Source organism: Myodes glareolus, chromosome 3, assembly GCF_982192425.1.
Source record: "Myodes glareolus chromosome 3, mMyoGla1.1, whole genome shotgun sequence".
NCBI lineage: Eukaryota > Metazoa > Chordata > Mammalia > Rodentia > Cricetidae > Myodes > Myodes glareolus.
In genome coordinates this window covers 95723464-95741125 of record NC_142028.1, presented here as the reverse complement: position 1 = coordinate 95741125, position 17662 = coordinate 95723464, and the positions used below count along the sequence as shown (strand labels likewise).

Sequence of the window (17662 nt, the reverse complement as noted above, 5' to 3'; positions counted from 1 at the left end):
CATGAACCATCTTTTCAGTCCCATGGACCCTATTTTAAAGGGAGAAAACCCAAGAATACAGGTTTAAATGTCTTCATGAAGTCACATGACCCATGTTGCTGTCCTCAAGCCCATTATCCTAATTTTTTTCCTACTTTCCCCTTTAATGCTTAGCGCAGTAGCAGGACCGGTAGGCTTGGGATTGGACAAGGGATAAAGACTGAACATTCTGATCTGTTCTGTTCTGACTGTGCTGCTTCCTGTCCCACAAAATCCTGTCCCATTTTAAATGTTCATGGTAGCACAACTACTTTTATTTCACCTTGTAGGACATGTTAAGAGAAAATCCACTTTCTGAGATGCATTTAATAAAGTACATCCTTTCCTGCCCTATGGCTTGTACCCAATGTATCAGGTAGAAGTAAAGCTGGGAGGGAATGTTAGAGCATCATGAAAAGGGAAGGAGCACTGGGGCATACGGAATCAGTGAGGAATCGTGGTTGTAAGGTGTAACATCAAAATCTTGGCAGGAGACTGAGTTCATATAATTTTCTATGAACAATTAAAAATAAGATACATGATTCATTGGTAGACATTTCTATGAGGAGCCAGAGTCAACTTCTCTAAACACTGCTGGCTCATTGTGGAAACATGATACTTGGGTTTGTTAATAAATCATGCGGTGTGTTCTGCCCTGCTCTCAGTTACTCCGTGCCGCGCAGAACAGAGGTTTTTCAACAGGCACCTTTCCCTGATACTCTTCATTTTACAAGCAAGTTTCCGCTCCATTTTGAATGGAGAATTAACTGTGTAGCTGGGTGAACATATGAACGAGATCATCTCTCCGCCACCACTCATAGAGCAATGACTGATTACTGTCTGATGCCAGAGTGCAGAAAGCAAACCACCCTATCGATGTATTGGTATAAGCTGGTACTGTGGGGCCACAAGGATATCTAGGAATCATATTGGGACATATGTGTTCACTTTGTGTACAGAAGTACAACTTTTTCCCGAGTAAAATTTGCTCTCATCTTGGGTTTGAACACTTTTAATGTTCAGAAGAGCCTTGTGCTTTCTTTCCTTTTGGAGACTCCACTTAGAGTCAGGAAAATGACATCATAGCACAGTCTCACAGACATAGTTGCTTATCAGTTTTATTCACAGTAAGAGTTCACAGGCTACGAGATGGAGAAAAGATCTCTGTACCAGTTTCACAAGAACCAATTTAACATCTAGAAGCAATTGCACATTTATGAAGGAAGCAGGAAGCGAACTGAAGGTACAATTTTATGATATGACTTTAATGATTTCCATGCTGTCTCTAACCCACCTTTCATATTTACAAGCACTTTCTTTACAGGAGGAACCATCATTTTCTTTGCAACTCCTAGATGGAAAGATTTATAAGTGATGTATATATGACCAATTCAGAGGACACAGCAATCCAGGACATGTATCCAATAACGGTAGCCTAATCTTCCTATCCTTCCCTGGTTACCTTCTTTCTCTCCCTTTACATAGGAGTGACCCCAGTGGTTCAGAGCATCACGCAGTTATTCCTTTCTCCTTTCTCTTTCTGCCTCTGAAATTAGAATCTAGGGACAGCACGGAGCTGGTGGCTGACTGGGGAAACGGTGACACCCATTCTGAAGTTCAGGCTCAGCTTCTCATTGACTGGCGGCTTGAAGGTAAATTTTTGCACAAGAGCAGTGAAGAGAAGAAAGAGCTCAGACCTGGCCAGTTGTTCTCCAAGGCAGGCTCGCTTTCCTGCAGAAATAAAACAGAAGATGAGGTACATTGCCAGCTGCCCTTGGTGCCTGCACGGACTGGTATTGTCATGTTCACCCTGGATATTCTGAACTGTCACTGGGCTTTGTGTCTGGCTGTTTATGTTTGTTTCACATGTGTCAGAATGTGGAACTCCCGGATCACAGGTTTTCATGTGATACAATAGCAATGAGAGGTGTCACAGGTGATAATATACTTATCGCAGATGATGACAGCTAGTATTTAAGAGGTCGACATACCACAAGAATGACTCTCTGAATGGAAGCCCCACTTGGAAAAGACCGTGGGGTCACTGGCTGTAGATGACTGGTGGTTTTTGTCTGTAGTTTTTCTCATGTATCAGCTATGGGTATTTTCCCCACTGCTTGTGCGTTTATCTCATGAAAAAATTCCATCTACCAGGCATACCTATAGCTGTGGATGGTCAGGAAAATAATTTAGGCTTAATCTGCATCATCCTGATAAATAGAACTATTACTAGGATACTTTCATTACTCAGACTGACATAGGAAAGTAATAGTGTCTTCTCACAATAACAGCTAATTTTAGACTTCAGAACACATTTAAAGCAAACTGGTTGCCCCCAGATGAATATCTAGTTGCCCCTAGATGAACATAAAAGGACAATTTCCCAAGTCTCTATTGCTAATTCAAGGTCAGGCATAAAGCAATTTTAGTAGACATAACTTTCTCCACAAAGGACTTCACTATGTATTTGCAACCTTAAGGTTTAGTCCTGAATTTCAATGTCCCTTTCTGTTTGAGAACTCTGATCATTCAGAGCTATGTGCTTACTTTACTAACTAGGCCCAGTCAGTGCTACCTCCCTAGTCAGAAAGAAACTGTGTGATCATTATGGCTCTGTTTTTTATTGTTTACTCAAGAAGTGCTGTGTAACCCTGAAAATGTGACTCATATTTGCCCAGAGGGTTTGCTGTAAGGAAAGTAGGAGAGAAATGTGAGAGATATATCTGAAGGTGTGAGAGAAAAGTATGGGTGAAATTGGAGGGATGTGAGAGAAGTGTGTGTGTGTATGTGTGTGTATGTGTGTATGTGTGTGTGTGTGTGTGTGTGCATATGATGAAAGGGAGATGTAGCTGAATGTGTAGTTTGTGAGAGAGGTGAAGAGATATAACTGAGTGAGTGGATGGATATGGAAGATATAGCTGTATAAAAAAGAGATGTATGTGAAGTATATGGCTGTGTGGAGAATGCAACTATGTGGAAAGCAAACTAATTACAAAGTGTGAAGATTGTAGCTGAATGGAGAATATATCTGTGTGAAACTAAGTGTAACTGCATAGAGATGTGTGTCTGTGTAGAAGGTAGATGTACCTGGGGAGCGAGATGTATATAAAAAGAAAGATGCAACTCTGCAGAGAAAATGTCAAGAACCAGAGATTGTTCACGATGAAGTAAAAGAGACGGTTACTATCAGGCAGTGTGTGCTTGTTCCTTTTTTCTTAGGTTACCATCAGAAAGTGTGTGTTTCCCTGTTACCCTCAGATAGAAAAAGTTTAGCACTCAGAGAGAGAAATTTTCAAGTTGCAGTAATAAAGAGAGTTACCTTCGGGATGTGTAAGCCTTTTCCTAAAGACTCTCAGATACAAAACCCTCGCTACTTCAAAGGCATCCTTTCTCCAGCCCTAGTGAAGTTCTGAGAGCTTGCTTCCTGGACTGGGAGAGACGCCCAAACTAGACGAACGAAGGCATGACTAGTCTCAAGGTTTTTCAAATTCATTTAATAAACATATATGATATACCACACAATGGCTGAGCCGCAAAATCATGAACTGCCTTGTAACCCTTTTGAGGAAGAGCTCAATAAATGATTAAGGTTACTTTCAAAGCACTGGAGATCAGATTTCAACATCCATATCAAGAGGTGCACACACACCTGCAACTCGAGATCCAAAAGACTTATGATACCAATATTCTCTGCAGGGTAAAATCTCACTACCAACACATATATATCTCCTTACTTCTCAATATAAAGGTGGCCCTGACTCACTTAAAAATCAAAACTGCATTTGGTTTGAGATTGTGGCTCTCCATCTAAGCATGGTTTTAGAAGAAAAATTCAGAGTTTTGGTCTCATATCAGGAGAGCCACCTGGTATGGGACAGAGGGAAAATAAAAATCTAGGGACTAAGGTTATCAAAACTCTGCTATCAAAATTTCTACTTCTCCCCATACCTGTTTTTGTCTCTATGATACTTTTCTTTGAATATACATCTATCAAAATTCAAACCTTTCTCTTTTGATATGAATAATGTTTAACTCTTCCAGAGTGAACAATAAATTTTCCTATAGTAATCACTGAAGGCATCAGGAAGATGGGGCCCTGCTACAAAGACACCCCCCACGGTTTCATATGATGCCATTCAGTTGATAGCACCATTTAAAGATTGGCTTTGGACTACAAACAGCTCAAGACAATTTTGAGGTGTCTAGATGAGATGATTCAGGCTAACAGACCACTCTATCTGGGACTTGAGATATTTTCCCATTACACAGAGACTGGACAGCCAATGTTTCAACCTTTCCCCATTATGAAGTGACTGGACAACAATGCAACCTTTCCCTTGCAAAGGTTCTAGCTTGTTAATTGGGTTTGCTCATCCCTGATAGACGATTAGAAACAGATAAAGGCTTGACATCTCTGCCTTAATTTGGTACTTGTCTCTTGTCTCAAACATTGAATCAGATTCCTGCTCAACTCTACAGACAGGCATGTCCATCATTAATAAGTACACATCTAAACCTGGCCATCATCCCTTTCAAGGATGAAGATGCTGAGATGTGAGGACCTATGGTACAGCTATCAAACTGAGAATGGCCAGTGATCCTCATACAAAGCCCTGCAGTAGTACCCAGAAGTTTTCAGTCATTCTCTTAGAGCATCTAAGACTACCAGAGCCTTACATGGTCCCTAAGCAGAGCCTGTCATCTCATAGAGGACAACCGCTGAGCTTTCCTTTTAGAATCTCTGCTCTGAGAGGTCCACATCCTGCAAGGAAAATGTCTCCACGAGCAGTGGAGATTTGCTCAGCACCAAGTGCAAATCGCTCCACCCCTAGAAGCAATCATTTTCTGGACACTAACGTCCTGTGTGACCAGAACTGCGATAATCATCAGCAAGATTCAGTGTGACAAAGACTATGTTGGCCGGAGTACAGAAATCTGAAGATGTGTCAGGAAGCTGTCTGTTCCTCTACTCCCCTGAATCATCATAGGAAATATAAAATTAGTCATTTGTCTTGATTCATTATATTTTGCTTAATTCCCGGAGAAAATATTAGTAGGACTTATGCTCCAAATCATTTCCTGACTTAGAATTCTGGTGACATTGTCCTTCATCTTAGAGACCTTATGATACAGATGGCGAGCAGATCCCATTAGGTTTGCCACCTGTGCCCATGACACCCTTAATGTCACATGCTAGGCTTAATTGTGGTGTCTCTTTTGTCCTCTTCACACGGACCTGATCACCCAACTTTTTAAAAATACCTTTCAAGACTATTTTTCTTAATCATTATGGAAGGTGTTGTTCTAAGTATCTTCTTTTTTACCTAATGGGCAGACTGGGGCCGTGAGCATCTGCCCTATTGGGAGGATGTCACTTACATGGTATTCTCATCTAACCTCTGCTGGTGGTTGAATTTGAGATTTTATGGTTGGGGAACATTTGACGATGGTGGTATTTACCACGTTTTCCCTTAAGCAATGCTTTAATTTTTGTAAGTGAACACATTTTGTGACTGTTAATAAGCTAACCTTTCATCTGCATGTTCCTATTGGTATTTCTCTCCCACATTCTGCATCTGGTTACCAAAGTATGACAGTAGAAATTATATCACATCTCTCTCTCTCTCTCTTAAAAAAACCAACCTTTATTTTGATTTTATGTATATGGATGCTTTGTCTGTAAGTATGCCTTTATATCACATGTGTGTAGTGCCCATTGTGTTCAAAAGAATGGATCAGATCCCTGAGATGGTTGTGAGCTGCCATGTACGTGTTGAGAATGAAACCGAGTCTTCTGGAAGAGTATCTAGTGCTTTTAACCCAATCACCTCTCCTGGCCCTGTGTTGACATTCCAATATTACTCGTCCCTCTATATTTAATCACTCAAGTTCATCAGGAAGTGTTACAACCCACTGCTGACCAGAACTTGTTTTCAAAGCATAAACATTTCAGACTTGACCATTCAAGCTGGTGTTTCCTGATTTTGAATAACAGTGTATTCCAAACATACAGATTTTCCTTCTCCAAGACTAAATTTTGTTGTTTTCCATAAGTCCCTGTTCTTTTTTAATCAAACAATAATATGTAGAATGCAATAGGAAACAGCTGGTCATGAGGCTTACAGTGTCAGTTATGGCGTGACAGTTCCCAGCTTGGACTAATCACTGCTCTGTCCTCTACTCTGTCTCGTGAGATCTTGATCACCACCAATCAGAGCACAGGATGAGATGTAAAGCAGGGGAGCAAAGATCACCTAAGGCACTGATCTCATGTGGAAACCCGTGAGAAGTAACAGGTTCTTACCAAAGGATGCAGTTTGTGATGCTAACTGATAGAAAGGACATGAACGTGGGAAAACTTCCAATGGATGAGTCCATAACTTTGGTTGACAAGTCAAGGTCTGGATGTATCACAAAGAGAACTAAACTACAATAAAAACATAAGACCCTGCTTTATCAGTTCTTGGTAACTGTGATCTTGAATAAGAAAGAACCCCCTATTTATCTCTCTTCTTTGTAATCTGCTTATGGGGTGAAAGTAAACATTTATTCATTTTCTTCCCGAGTATTAATAACTATTTTGCTGTGGTGATTATCTGACACAATTGGCCTGCCAAATGAAGTGTGTAGTTTAGACTAAATGGCAACATTTTAAGTAACTGTAGCTGTGGTCTCTGTTGGTTGTTACTTTTATTTTACAACTGGTGTAGATGGGAGAATTCTTTAAACTGGGTGAGGCAAGAGGCCTTATGGGAAAAGAATTTTGCACTTTAGTGAGGAGAAGCTGGTTTATGGCCAGCAATGGGCCTGGAGGTACTGTAGAACAATGGTCTTGTACCCTGTAAAGATTTGTCACTTGCATTGGTTTAATAAAATGCTGATTGGCCAGTAGCCAGGCAGGAAATATAAGTTGGGTGAAGAGAATAGTAAAATTCTGGGAAGAGGAAAGGCTCAGTCTGCAGTCATCACCCAGATGCAGAGGAAGCAAGATGAGAATGCCTCACTGATAAAAGGTACCAAGCCACGTGGCTAACACAGACAAGAATTATGGGTTAATTTAGGATGTAAGAGTTAGTTAATAAGAAGCCTGAGCTAATAGGCCAACAGTTTATAATTAATGGAAGCTCTGTGTGTTTCTTTGGGACTGAATGGCTGGGCGACCAGGCAGGGACAGAAACCTCTGTCAATATGGAGGAATATGTTCCTATGGAAGTCGTGATGATGATCTACTCTCATTCTTCTCACCATAGTCCTAGCAATTATCACACAGGGCAATTAATTGAAATGTAAAAAGGACCACATTTCTAGTCTCTCCATATTTTATGGATCTGATTCATTAACGTAGAATAGTTGAATAAGTGATATATGTGTCTGAGGTTTTGTCTTTATAATTTTATATTATATATTATAATTTTTATAAATAGGAAGAAAGGACAAAGTCTTGTATCTTATCAGCTCTCCTATTAAAGTGAGTTATGCACAGTGAGCAAAGGGACAGACAGTCCCAGATGGAAAAACAAAGAGGTCAGAGCAAACCCAGGGCAGCCCAGCCTCAAGAAACACCAGCTCTGGATCAACACTAGCTGTGCAGACAAATGCAGTCTCCTGGTCTGAACCTCTGCATCACGAAAAGCGACACTGCCTTAGGTAATCAGGCAAACGTAATGATCATATCAAGCATTTCAGTGCCTTCTGTGCAGCATTTGTCACCCTCTGCAGACAGTGTTAGGAAACACAGCTTCTGTGTGAAGAAACCTGGTGGACACTGACTCTGGGAGAAGCACATTTGCCTAGGTCTGCGTCCTTTTCTCTGCAGGGCTCACTGACTGCAGCTTGGAAGGCTGCAGTGGGACGCATGCTCCAAGGGGCAGCTCTGCTTCATCTCCTGTCCCACACTTTCCTGCTCTCGGGTTGTTTGTTTTTCTAGGTTAATGCTTAGAACACAGTTATAAAATTAAAGAATCGCAAAATGACTTGACAAAACACATGCAACGTATGTAAGTCAATATTCAGAATATACCAGAACATTTGATTATGAATTCCACACCACTACCACTGCAGTCTTTAGAAAAAGTCATCACGGCATACCCTTTCCTGCATGTCAGGTAGTGCAGCAGATGCACGTACTAACTACAATTAACAAAGGCATTCCAATTTAAAAAGAAGACCTATTCAGGGAGGGTTCATGGGATAGAAGCCTAGTTACTTAAGCAAATACCAGTTAAAACTACCTAACAACTAAAAACATTAAAATTCAACTCTCTTCTATGTAAGGAGGCATCCTTTAAAAAGAACTGTGACACTCACAATGTCTACACAATGGCAGGAATTCAGCTTTGTTGTTCTCAGCAAGAGGCACGGATTAGGTCTTTGTTGTCAGGAGGTAGGAAACAGAGAAGAGGAAGTTGAAATCTCCATCAGAAGCAAGGAGGGGTTGACACTGTGTGTGTGTGTGTGTGTGTGTGTGTGTGTGTGTGAATGTATGTATGTGGGTGGACTAAAACCAGCTGAAAAATGGAGATATATGGAAAGGCCCATCTGTAAGGATTCCAGAAAGAAGAGAAGGGATAAGGTGGAGCTCTGAACCCCCTCCTGCTCATCACAACTCACCCATTGAGAATGGCAGAAAAGATTCTCTCTTTCTAAACTCTCCATTCTCCAAAAAGTGCTCCGGATTGAAAACGTCTGGGGTGGCCCATTCGTTGGGGTCCATGTGCAGTGCAGTCAAATTGGTCTGCAGTATGGAGCCCTAGGGAAGGCAACAAAGACACAAATAATGTATGGACTAGACACACAGAGGTTTGGTTGTTGACAAACTTCCAAGCCTCAGTCTACTTACCTTCGGCAGATAGAATCCAGCCAGCGTAGTGTCAACTGTCACTTCCCTGGGAAGATTTAGAGGGATGATATTCCCCATCCTCTGCACCTCATGGACAACAGCATTGGTGTAGGGCATGGAGTCTCGGTCATTCAGGCTGGGCTGCTTCTTCGGGCCAATCACTTTGTCAATTTCAGCCTGGACTTTTTCTTCAAGGAAACGGGAGGCTCCATTAAGTTTTAAACTTTAAACTTGAATGCTTTCTTCCAAAGATAGAAAAAGCCATCTTCCAAACTTATTTGCTTTTATTTCATCTAGTGGCCTGATTGTGATGAATTAAAAATTCCCTATCCCTCAGGAAGCCTAATTTAGAAAACTATAAACTCTATAACTTTCTTCAAGCCTACAGCATAACTATGAATTTCTATATATCCTGAAGTAATCATCAGGATGGCCATGGCTAAGCTCATATCTATGCAGACTTCCATAAATAAATACTTTTTACTGAATAGATCATCACCAGTACACTTCTGGTTTTTTCTCCTTGCAGAGACTGTGAATTCCAAGATAAGGACATCAATAGAGTTCTTGTCTGGTAAGGACCAATTTCCTTTATCAGAGTTGGGAAATCTTTGTTGTATCATCGTGTCACAAGGTGGGAAGAACCAGTCTAGCTCCTCTTTCTAAAGCATGAATTCCCTTCATAACAGGAAATTACATCCTCACACCAACACATTGGTAAGTAAGTTTCAAAGCATATCTACAGACTAATTTCTCAAGGATATGTGCTATCATGGGCAGTGAATTGCAGTGCATGTCTGGGCAGCATTGATATGTACAAACTAGGAATATTTTATGAGCATCGGTTTCTTCATCTGATTATTGAGAAAAAAAAATCCGTCTTATCACAAGGGAATTTTAAATTTTACATAAATTGGTATAATCATTATAACACATGGTGGACGCTTCCTCTCAATATCTTCACTGTCTTAGAGCAGTAGAGACTCAGCTGTTTACCTGCTTCTCTAGCTAAAGAAATCATTTCCCAGATTCCTTACAGAGGAAATGTGACATGACTAACACATAGCAGACATGGTGTTTTATCATTGGGACAAAGCTTGTAGAGACAAAGTCCCCTTCCTTCTCCAGTTCCCTCCCTGGGGTGCAAAGGCTGTTCTCATGGGAGCCACTGCAGAGTCTGCGAGCCTCATCTGAGCTCACCACTGCCACAAGGTAAAAGAATTTGGGATTCTAGATCTTTTACAAGGTCCAGCATGGCTCTTTCTCCTAAGAGAGGTATATAAATGTTTAATGTTGGCAGTACTGTACATATAAAATAATTAAATGGGAATAAATTTATATAAATCAGATTTTAACAACTCTGATGATTTTGAGTTAGGGCAAATTCATGTTCACGATCGCCTTTAATTTTCAACCTTCTTGCCTCCGTCTCTTAAGTATTTTGATTAATGATGTGGGTTGTTAATCATAGCTCTTCTTTCAGTTTTTAGTTGTATATTGATATAAGATTAAATATATGTTGGGGGATATTCGATCATACTGTGAATCCCAAGTTTGCATTTGCATTAATTAAATAAAATTAACCTTAGGTTTGGAGGCTGAGTTATCAACTAGTTCACAGAAAGTAATAATAGATTATCAGGGACTGAAGAGATGGCTCAGAGGTTAAGAGCACTGGCTGCTCTTCCAGAGGTCCTGAGTTCAATTCTGAGCAACCACATGGTGGCTCATAGCCATCTGTAATGAGATCTGGTGCCCTCTTCTGGTCTGCTTGCATACATGGAGGCAGAATGTTGTATACATAATAAATAATTAAATCTTAAAAAAAATAGATTATCAGAGTTCATCTCGAAGAGATAGAGAGATGCACCGGAAGTAGTTTAGAGGGGTTTTGAGTGGTTTGATATTTTTTGTTTTGATGGAAGAGAGGAATGTGCTTTTGGGAGACACTAGCTATGAGAGAAGGTTATCTAGCTGCTACTCAACCTCTCTGAGCTTGCAGGTTTTCACCTCAGTCTTTGACTCTGGAATTTTACTTCTAAATAGAATGATAGAGATGTAGCTAAAGCTACATTTAGCAGCAGTGGCAGAGCCAGTGCCTGTGGGAACAGAATTCCTGCAGGCTGTGCCCTGAGTGCCTGGGCTACTGACACAGAAGCAGGAAGGTAACTGAATTGAGCTGCTGACTGAAAAGGCAGTAGATTGAGGGGCAGCTACTGTGCTGAAGTTGAAACAACACATTTATCTACATTGTTGTATAAGTAATGGCAGGACCAGTGGAGCTTGCAGAGCAAACTATTTCTTCACAATTTATGCCTTATCCCTCTTATATTCTACCTTCCATGTCTACAAATTGAACTATTCTAGAGAATTTGTATCATTAAATATACAGAACTTTTGTCTTCCATATTCATGTATGCATCAAGATGTTTTTCCTCGAGGACTGAACTTCACTCATGGCCCATGAGTATCATGGATGCCTTAACTGTTGACTACTATTAATACTATAAAATGAACACAAATTAAACTTTTATCAATTAATATACTGGATGGGGAGAGGGCTTAGCACTTATGGCCAAACTGGATGATGTGTGATTGAGCTTGGGAAACCACATGCTTGGAAAGATCAACTTCCATAAACTGTTCTTTAATCTTCATATGTACACAGCGAAAGACAGCATACAGTGTGCATATATGCAGAAAAAATAAAATATACATATGTACACATATATATTTAAAAAGCTTTTTGAAATATAGTGATATTCTGGAATCTGTGTTTCAGAATGTTAGCCTGAAACATAAATTAATAGGCTTTAAAAATCTTAAAAATGGAACTTTCACGAAGAAAGGCATTTTAGATAGTAACCCAGATATGCATAATATAGATACAGATGGTATATTAATATGTATTAATATAATGTGTGTGTATATATATGATTTAGAGTAAGTTGGCTACCATGCAAGCATGAGAACAAGTCGGGATTACAGAACAGAGTGAAGAAAGTCAGGTATGGTAGCCTGTACTTGTTTGTTATCTTAGCACTTGGGAGGCAGAGACAGGAATATCTATCCCTGGTCTGGCAGAGGGGCACGCATGAAAAGACATTAGATACCAGAATAAATAATTAGGGCAGTACTCTAACTGGAAAGGATTGTTACAAAGGAAGGAGGGTGTGAAAGGGTGTGAATGAATGTTGTGTAGTAAATTCACTCTCTGCTGAAGCATACCACAATGTGAATTGACTTCTCTCTTGCTTCTGAGCTCCAAGCTTGTTGAAGGTACAGACTGTATTGTCTACACTCCTGGAATCATCATAGTCCTCACAGAACATGTGAAGGATGTGCTGTTTCCCATGTGCACATCGCCTCACATATGCTCCTCCTCTTCCTATTCCCCCATCCTATCTTCTGAACCCATTCTGCCTTGGTTAGATGCTGTCACCACATCTCACCTTGGATTTCTGGGTAGACCGCCATGTAGAGCAGAGCCCAGCGCAGGGTCGTGGATGTTGTCTCAGTTCCAGCAAGGAAGAGGTCCAGAGTGCTGCAGATGAGGTTTTCTTCATTGAAACTTGTAGTAGTTTTGTCGGGATGCTAGAAAAGACAGGGTGGATTTGTTCAATCATAAGATTTTTGATTGTCTCATAACACCCTGAGGAATCAATTGCATTAAGTCATTCAGACTGATGCTCCCTTTGATATTCTACAGGTGACTTTGCCGATACCAGAAACATGAATATGAATTTTCTGTGTTCATTGATTCTCTAATCTGCATCATGTTGCAAAATCAAACTGCACTGAATCCATCAATGATTTTTATGACAAAATATAACTTTTCTCACTTTCTCTAGAAGCACCAGTTTGTTAATACTGCTTAATGTTGTTGTTCTGATACCTGTACTTCATATGGTAAAGGATTTGTCTTCTCCTCTGAGCATAAATATTGCTTATATCAATATTATGCTAGGAAGATGAAATAACAGAAAAGATAATAAACACACACACACACACACACACACACACGTACACATACACACACATTTACCATTGTGCCCCAGCCAGAGGAGGAGCCCATAATCCAGAGAGTTGAAGCTTCCGTGACAAATTCAGTGATATGTATTTGCCAGAGGCCTGCTAGGATCAACAGGATCAAAACTTACATTTTACAGTATGGTTTGAATTCAACATGTTCCCCCATACATTCATGATTTAAATACTGGTTCCTTGCACTGATAGTATTTGAGGAAGTTCTTAGAAATAGGAAGGTAGCATCTAACTGACGGGAGGGATGGTAGCTCCTAGAGTTACACCCAACCCATGGCTCCTTCCTTACTTGCTGTTTTCTAAAGCATTGTGATGTGAAAGCCTCCATCATAGCCTTCTGCCCCATGAGCTGAACTGCTTTGCCATTCACTTTGATGAACTGAAATGTTCTGAAACTTGGCCAGATGACAGTTTTGCTTTATTCAGTTGTTGCTCCCAAATATTGTTGCTACAGTGATGCAAAACTAGCTAATATGTTCCCTCAGTGTCTTCTTGCCTTGTTCTATTATTGAATAGTGTTCACATGGAGTCCAGGGAAGGGTATGTGTCTCACCTATATATGAAAGTTAAACTCTATGATTTACTTAACTGAAGTTAGTCTGTTTCAGTGGAGTCCCAGTTGGGGAGGTAACCAGGCCTGGACCAACTCGTAATAAAATAAAGCTCTAACATTTAACTGCTACATTTATTTTTTATCTAACTCCTTCAAATATGGGAGAAGGACCAACGAAGTAAATAATATGAAAGAATCTGGGTATTTCTAGGACCTCAAGCCAAATGGCAGCAAATTCTTTATTCTAAATCTTTATTCTAAAGACCCAAACAACCCAACGTTACGTGACCATGCATTTATAAAATGTTATTCCTGTTTTACTTCTAAGGGTGTGTTAAGTAATGATCTACAAAGATGTTCATCTTGTCATCTTTGCAACCATGGTATGTTACCTGATGCACAAAAACAGATCTTGAGGACATGATTCATTTCAGGAGAAAAGGTTATCCTGAGTTATCTTTATGAGAGGGGCCTCCATGGTTAGAACAGGAGAAATGAGATGTAAAAGGATCAGAAAGGAAAGAGATGATATAATCTCGGCACTGAAGATGGAGCAGGGAACCACAGCAACAAACATCAATGTCCCCTAGGAGATGGGAGACATAAGACAATGATGTTTCTATTGTTTCCCAAAGTCGGCTACCTGGCTGGCAGGATTACAGGAACGATCTAGAACTATGAGAGAATAAATCTCTGCTATGCTAAAACCCTACCTTTGTGCTAGCCTGCTGCTCAATCAATTGGAAGCTATTATACACCACCCTTTCTGTAAGAAGACTCAGGGACTGTCTTCCCCACCTTGGTCATTTCCTTGAGAAAAGCATCAATGAAGTCTTTCGGCTCATCAGGGTTCCAGTTTCGGCGGTGTTTGTCAACTATATCAGAAACATATGATTTCAGTTCTCTCCAGGTAGCCAGTGTTGTTTGGTGTGATCCAGGAAGATATCTCATTAGCCATGGGAAGATGTTATAGAGCTAAATAGGGAGAAGAAAATGATCATGGAGAAAACATAAAATCACTTTGCGTTTTAAGACAGTCTTTACCTCTTAATCTCCTACATTGAACATCTGGACTGCTGTTTTTCTTCATACCCACTGGTGGGCATATCAGTACTCCCATGCAAAGTATACCAGGTTCAGATCACTTCTCACTGGTCCAACTCTTTCCTATCTAGGACACACATTGACATAGCATTCAGTAGATGTCTCAATTTTGATTCTAATGTCATCAAAGACACTGAAGGGTCCAAGGATAAAATTGTTGGAATGTGAGATCAGACTGGGAAGCATATAAGGTCGGGGAGATAGCCCCACCTGCAGTGGCTACAAACTGAACTTACCAACTGAAAGTAACCCTGAAATTTGATATTTCTGAGTCTGGATTATGGAGCTAACCTTCTGTGGTTCATTGCTGTAGAATCGAGAAATTCTGACATTACAGGGGTGCATGTGACATGCAGAGGGCTATTCCTGCTACAGCATGGTGATTGGTACTCAGGGGTCCCTGAATGAGCGAAAGCAGGTGTTGTAATTTAGAAAAAGTGACACCCAAGAGAAAGATGCCATGTGAAAGAGCCCAGGTGAAGAGGTTTTTATTTATTTATTTATTTTTAGTTGGGGGCAAAGTAAATGGGAAAGGGGGGAGGGGAGAGCAGAGACCGCCCTCTGAGAACAGGAGTGGCAGAAAAGAAGAGAGAGAGAAAGAGAGAGATACAGAGAGAGAGAGACAGAGAGAGATGGGAGATGGGCAAGGCCCTTTTAAAAGGCAACATAGTGAATGTGCACAGGAGGTGCTCTTAGTGGTTACAGCTGAGACTTATACCCCAACGTCAGGCCAGTACAGATGCCTGAGTACTAACAGCAGGTCCTCTTGCTTCCCATACACTTGGGATACATCCCCAGCTGAGATTCTTAGCAGGGGGCTTAATGTAGGAAGTCTCGATGGTGTGAGAATATGTGCCCTAATCAGAAAATGTTAAGGTAATTCTGGCTTGTAGAGGATATTGTTACCTACAGAATGAAAAGAGCATCCCTGAAGACAGTTCTGAAGATAGGAGATGCTTGCTCCAGTACAGACTCAGCAACAACATGTGTCAAAGGCCAAACAAGAGCCCACGGACTCATCTCACCTCCTCCCTGCATGTAATCAGCTAAAGGAAAAACAGGAGCCCACAGGCTCAGCTCATCTCTTCCATGCATGTAACCAGCAGCCTCCAAATTTATGACCCAGAATGCAATTGGTTTAGTTGTCTTTTCTTTATGGTTTCTTTTTTGTCTTTTTTCCTTTACATTTGCAAATTTTTTAAGTGGACAATGTTTTTCTTTAATTGTTATTATTACGTTTTTAGTTTTTATTCTTTTTCGTGAATTCATCTAACACCATTTATCAATAACATTTCTCATTCATAAATCATTTTTATAAGCTATGATATTCCCTTGCATTTAGTAGTATTTTGAATTTATTGAGTTTTTAAAATAATATCTTATATTTTATTTTTTATATTTATCTTATTTTATTTCTCAACTTTTTCATTACCGAGCAACATTTTTGATGCCCCCTTAAGTCGCTTGTATTTTTCTCTTCTCTCTCATAACATTTCTCTCCACTCCTTATTATTGAACCTTGCCCGTCTTCTTTTTCTCCATTTCCTGATCTCCTCCCTTTATCTCACTCACTCTTTCCATACTTACCTTCAATAATTTTGTCTTTCTAGCAAATTACAAGGAGCCTTCGTGTTATCATTTCAACAGAGACATTATAGAGAACTCTCAACGATTTTAAGTGTGCTTTTAGATCTGTACAGTTTAATATTGTTGCTAGAGGAGTTTGTTTCTATTTGCAAAATAATACTTGCCTTTGAGAACAGGCTGCTCAATATGAAGATCCTTTCAAAGAATCCAGAAGAGATATCCCTATCAATAGATGTGCACATTAAAACAAATGCATGAAACAAAAAGAAAAAGATGATGCCTCAAAAAAATCATAACTCAACACATATTTGAAAGACACTGAAGTATGTCAAATGTTGGGTGCCCAAGCATTTTCTGATCAAGATGATCAGAGATTGAAAGGAAATACAAAGAGGTAGAGAAGTCCAGTGTGGGCTCTAGAGGTGAAAGTCAGTCGAGTGGAGGAAGCAGGGGAGAGGAGGAGAGGCAGCATAAAGATGAAAACTGGGCAGGACAGGAGAAAAGACAGCAAGGAAACTGAGATTTCATCAACACAGACAGCAAACAAGTAGAAGTGTTGGCAATTTTAAAGTTGAATCAAAAACAAAAACAAGACAAAACAAACAAACAAAAAAACCCACAGTGGAAAATACCAACAACAGTCTCCACCCAAGAGAAGATCCGGAAGGGAGAATTGCTGAAGAGAAGCTGCACTCTAAGGCCAATAACTCAGAATATAAATAATGCTGACAGGCAGAATGAAGAACTGTGATATGATCAAGAGACCTAGGAATGCGCAGGACATTATTTCCGAAGCTGAGCAAAAAAGTAAAGGGATGAAAAATGAATTCAATGAACTTACAGGAGAAAGTTTCCCAAGTCAGAGAAATGAAAAGACATTCAAATACAAGAGTCATTTAGATCCCCAAATAAACATGAGGAAATAAGAACATCTCCATCAAAACTGTAAAGGAAAGCAGGAATATTTATGTCTTAAAGGAGATGGTTCAGTTAGTAAAAGGGACGGCTGCACGAACCTGACACCCACATACACACTCACCCCCCACAGAGATGTAATTAAACTTCAAAAATTAAGTCCTAATGGAAATATTCCCACTGACATGCAATGACTGAAATGACCATCAAGACAGCGCTGAAGAAGATACTTAAGTGAGGGCTGGACACAGAGAAGGAAGAAAGATGAGTCTCAATCATGAGAGCACAGGGAAGAATAGGCAGTATGAGAACAGCTGGATAAAGAAGCCAGGAAGGAATCCATCGTGTCTGGCACAGTAAACAAGCAAATTCTCTTTTAAAAAATATTTATTTATTTATTTATTTTTTATGTATACAATAATCTTTCTGCGTGTATGCCTGAAGGCCAGAAGAGGGCACCAGACTTCATTTCGGATGGTTGTGAGCCACCATGTGGTTCCTGGGAATTGAACTCAGGACCTTCGGAAGAGCAGGCAACGCTCTTAACCGCTGAGCCATCTCTCCAGCCCCAACAAGCAAATTCTTAGTAGTAGTTGATGGAA

General features: G+C 40.1%; 1 protein-coding gene across 2 annotated transcripts in view; it reads right to left on the bottom strand.

Annotated features, from left to right (window-relative positions):
- Positions 1-1120: 1120 nt before the first annotated feature.
- LOC125412379 (cytochrome P450 2J3-like) overlaps positions 1121-17662 on the bottom strand; it is a 28722-nt gene continuing 12180 nt past the window's right edge. Inside the window, exons 5-9 of one of the 2 annotated variants that reach the window (XM_087904855.1) lie at positions 14253-14429; positions 12310-12451; positions 8858-9045; positions 8629-8767; positions 1121-1749 (exon numbers count right to left, since the gene is read on the bottom strand). In XM_087904855.1, coding sequence (XP_087760981.1) covers positions 1571-1749; positions 8629-8767; positions 8858-9045; positions 12310-12451; positions 14253-14429 — 825 coding nt within the window. In that variant the 3' untranslated portion in view covers positions 1121-1570. The remainder of the gene's footprint in view (positions 1750-8628; positions 8768-8857; positions 9046-12309; positions 12452-14252; positions 14430-17662) is intronic. The other variant, XM_087904856.1, reaches the window with a different exon arrangement.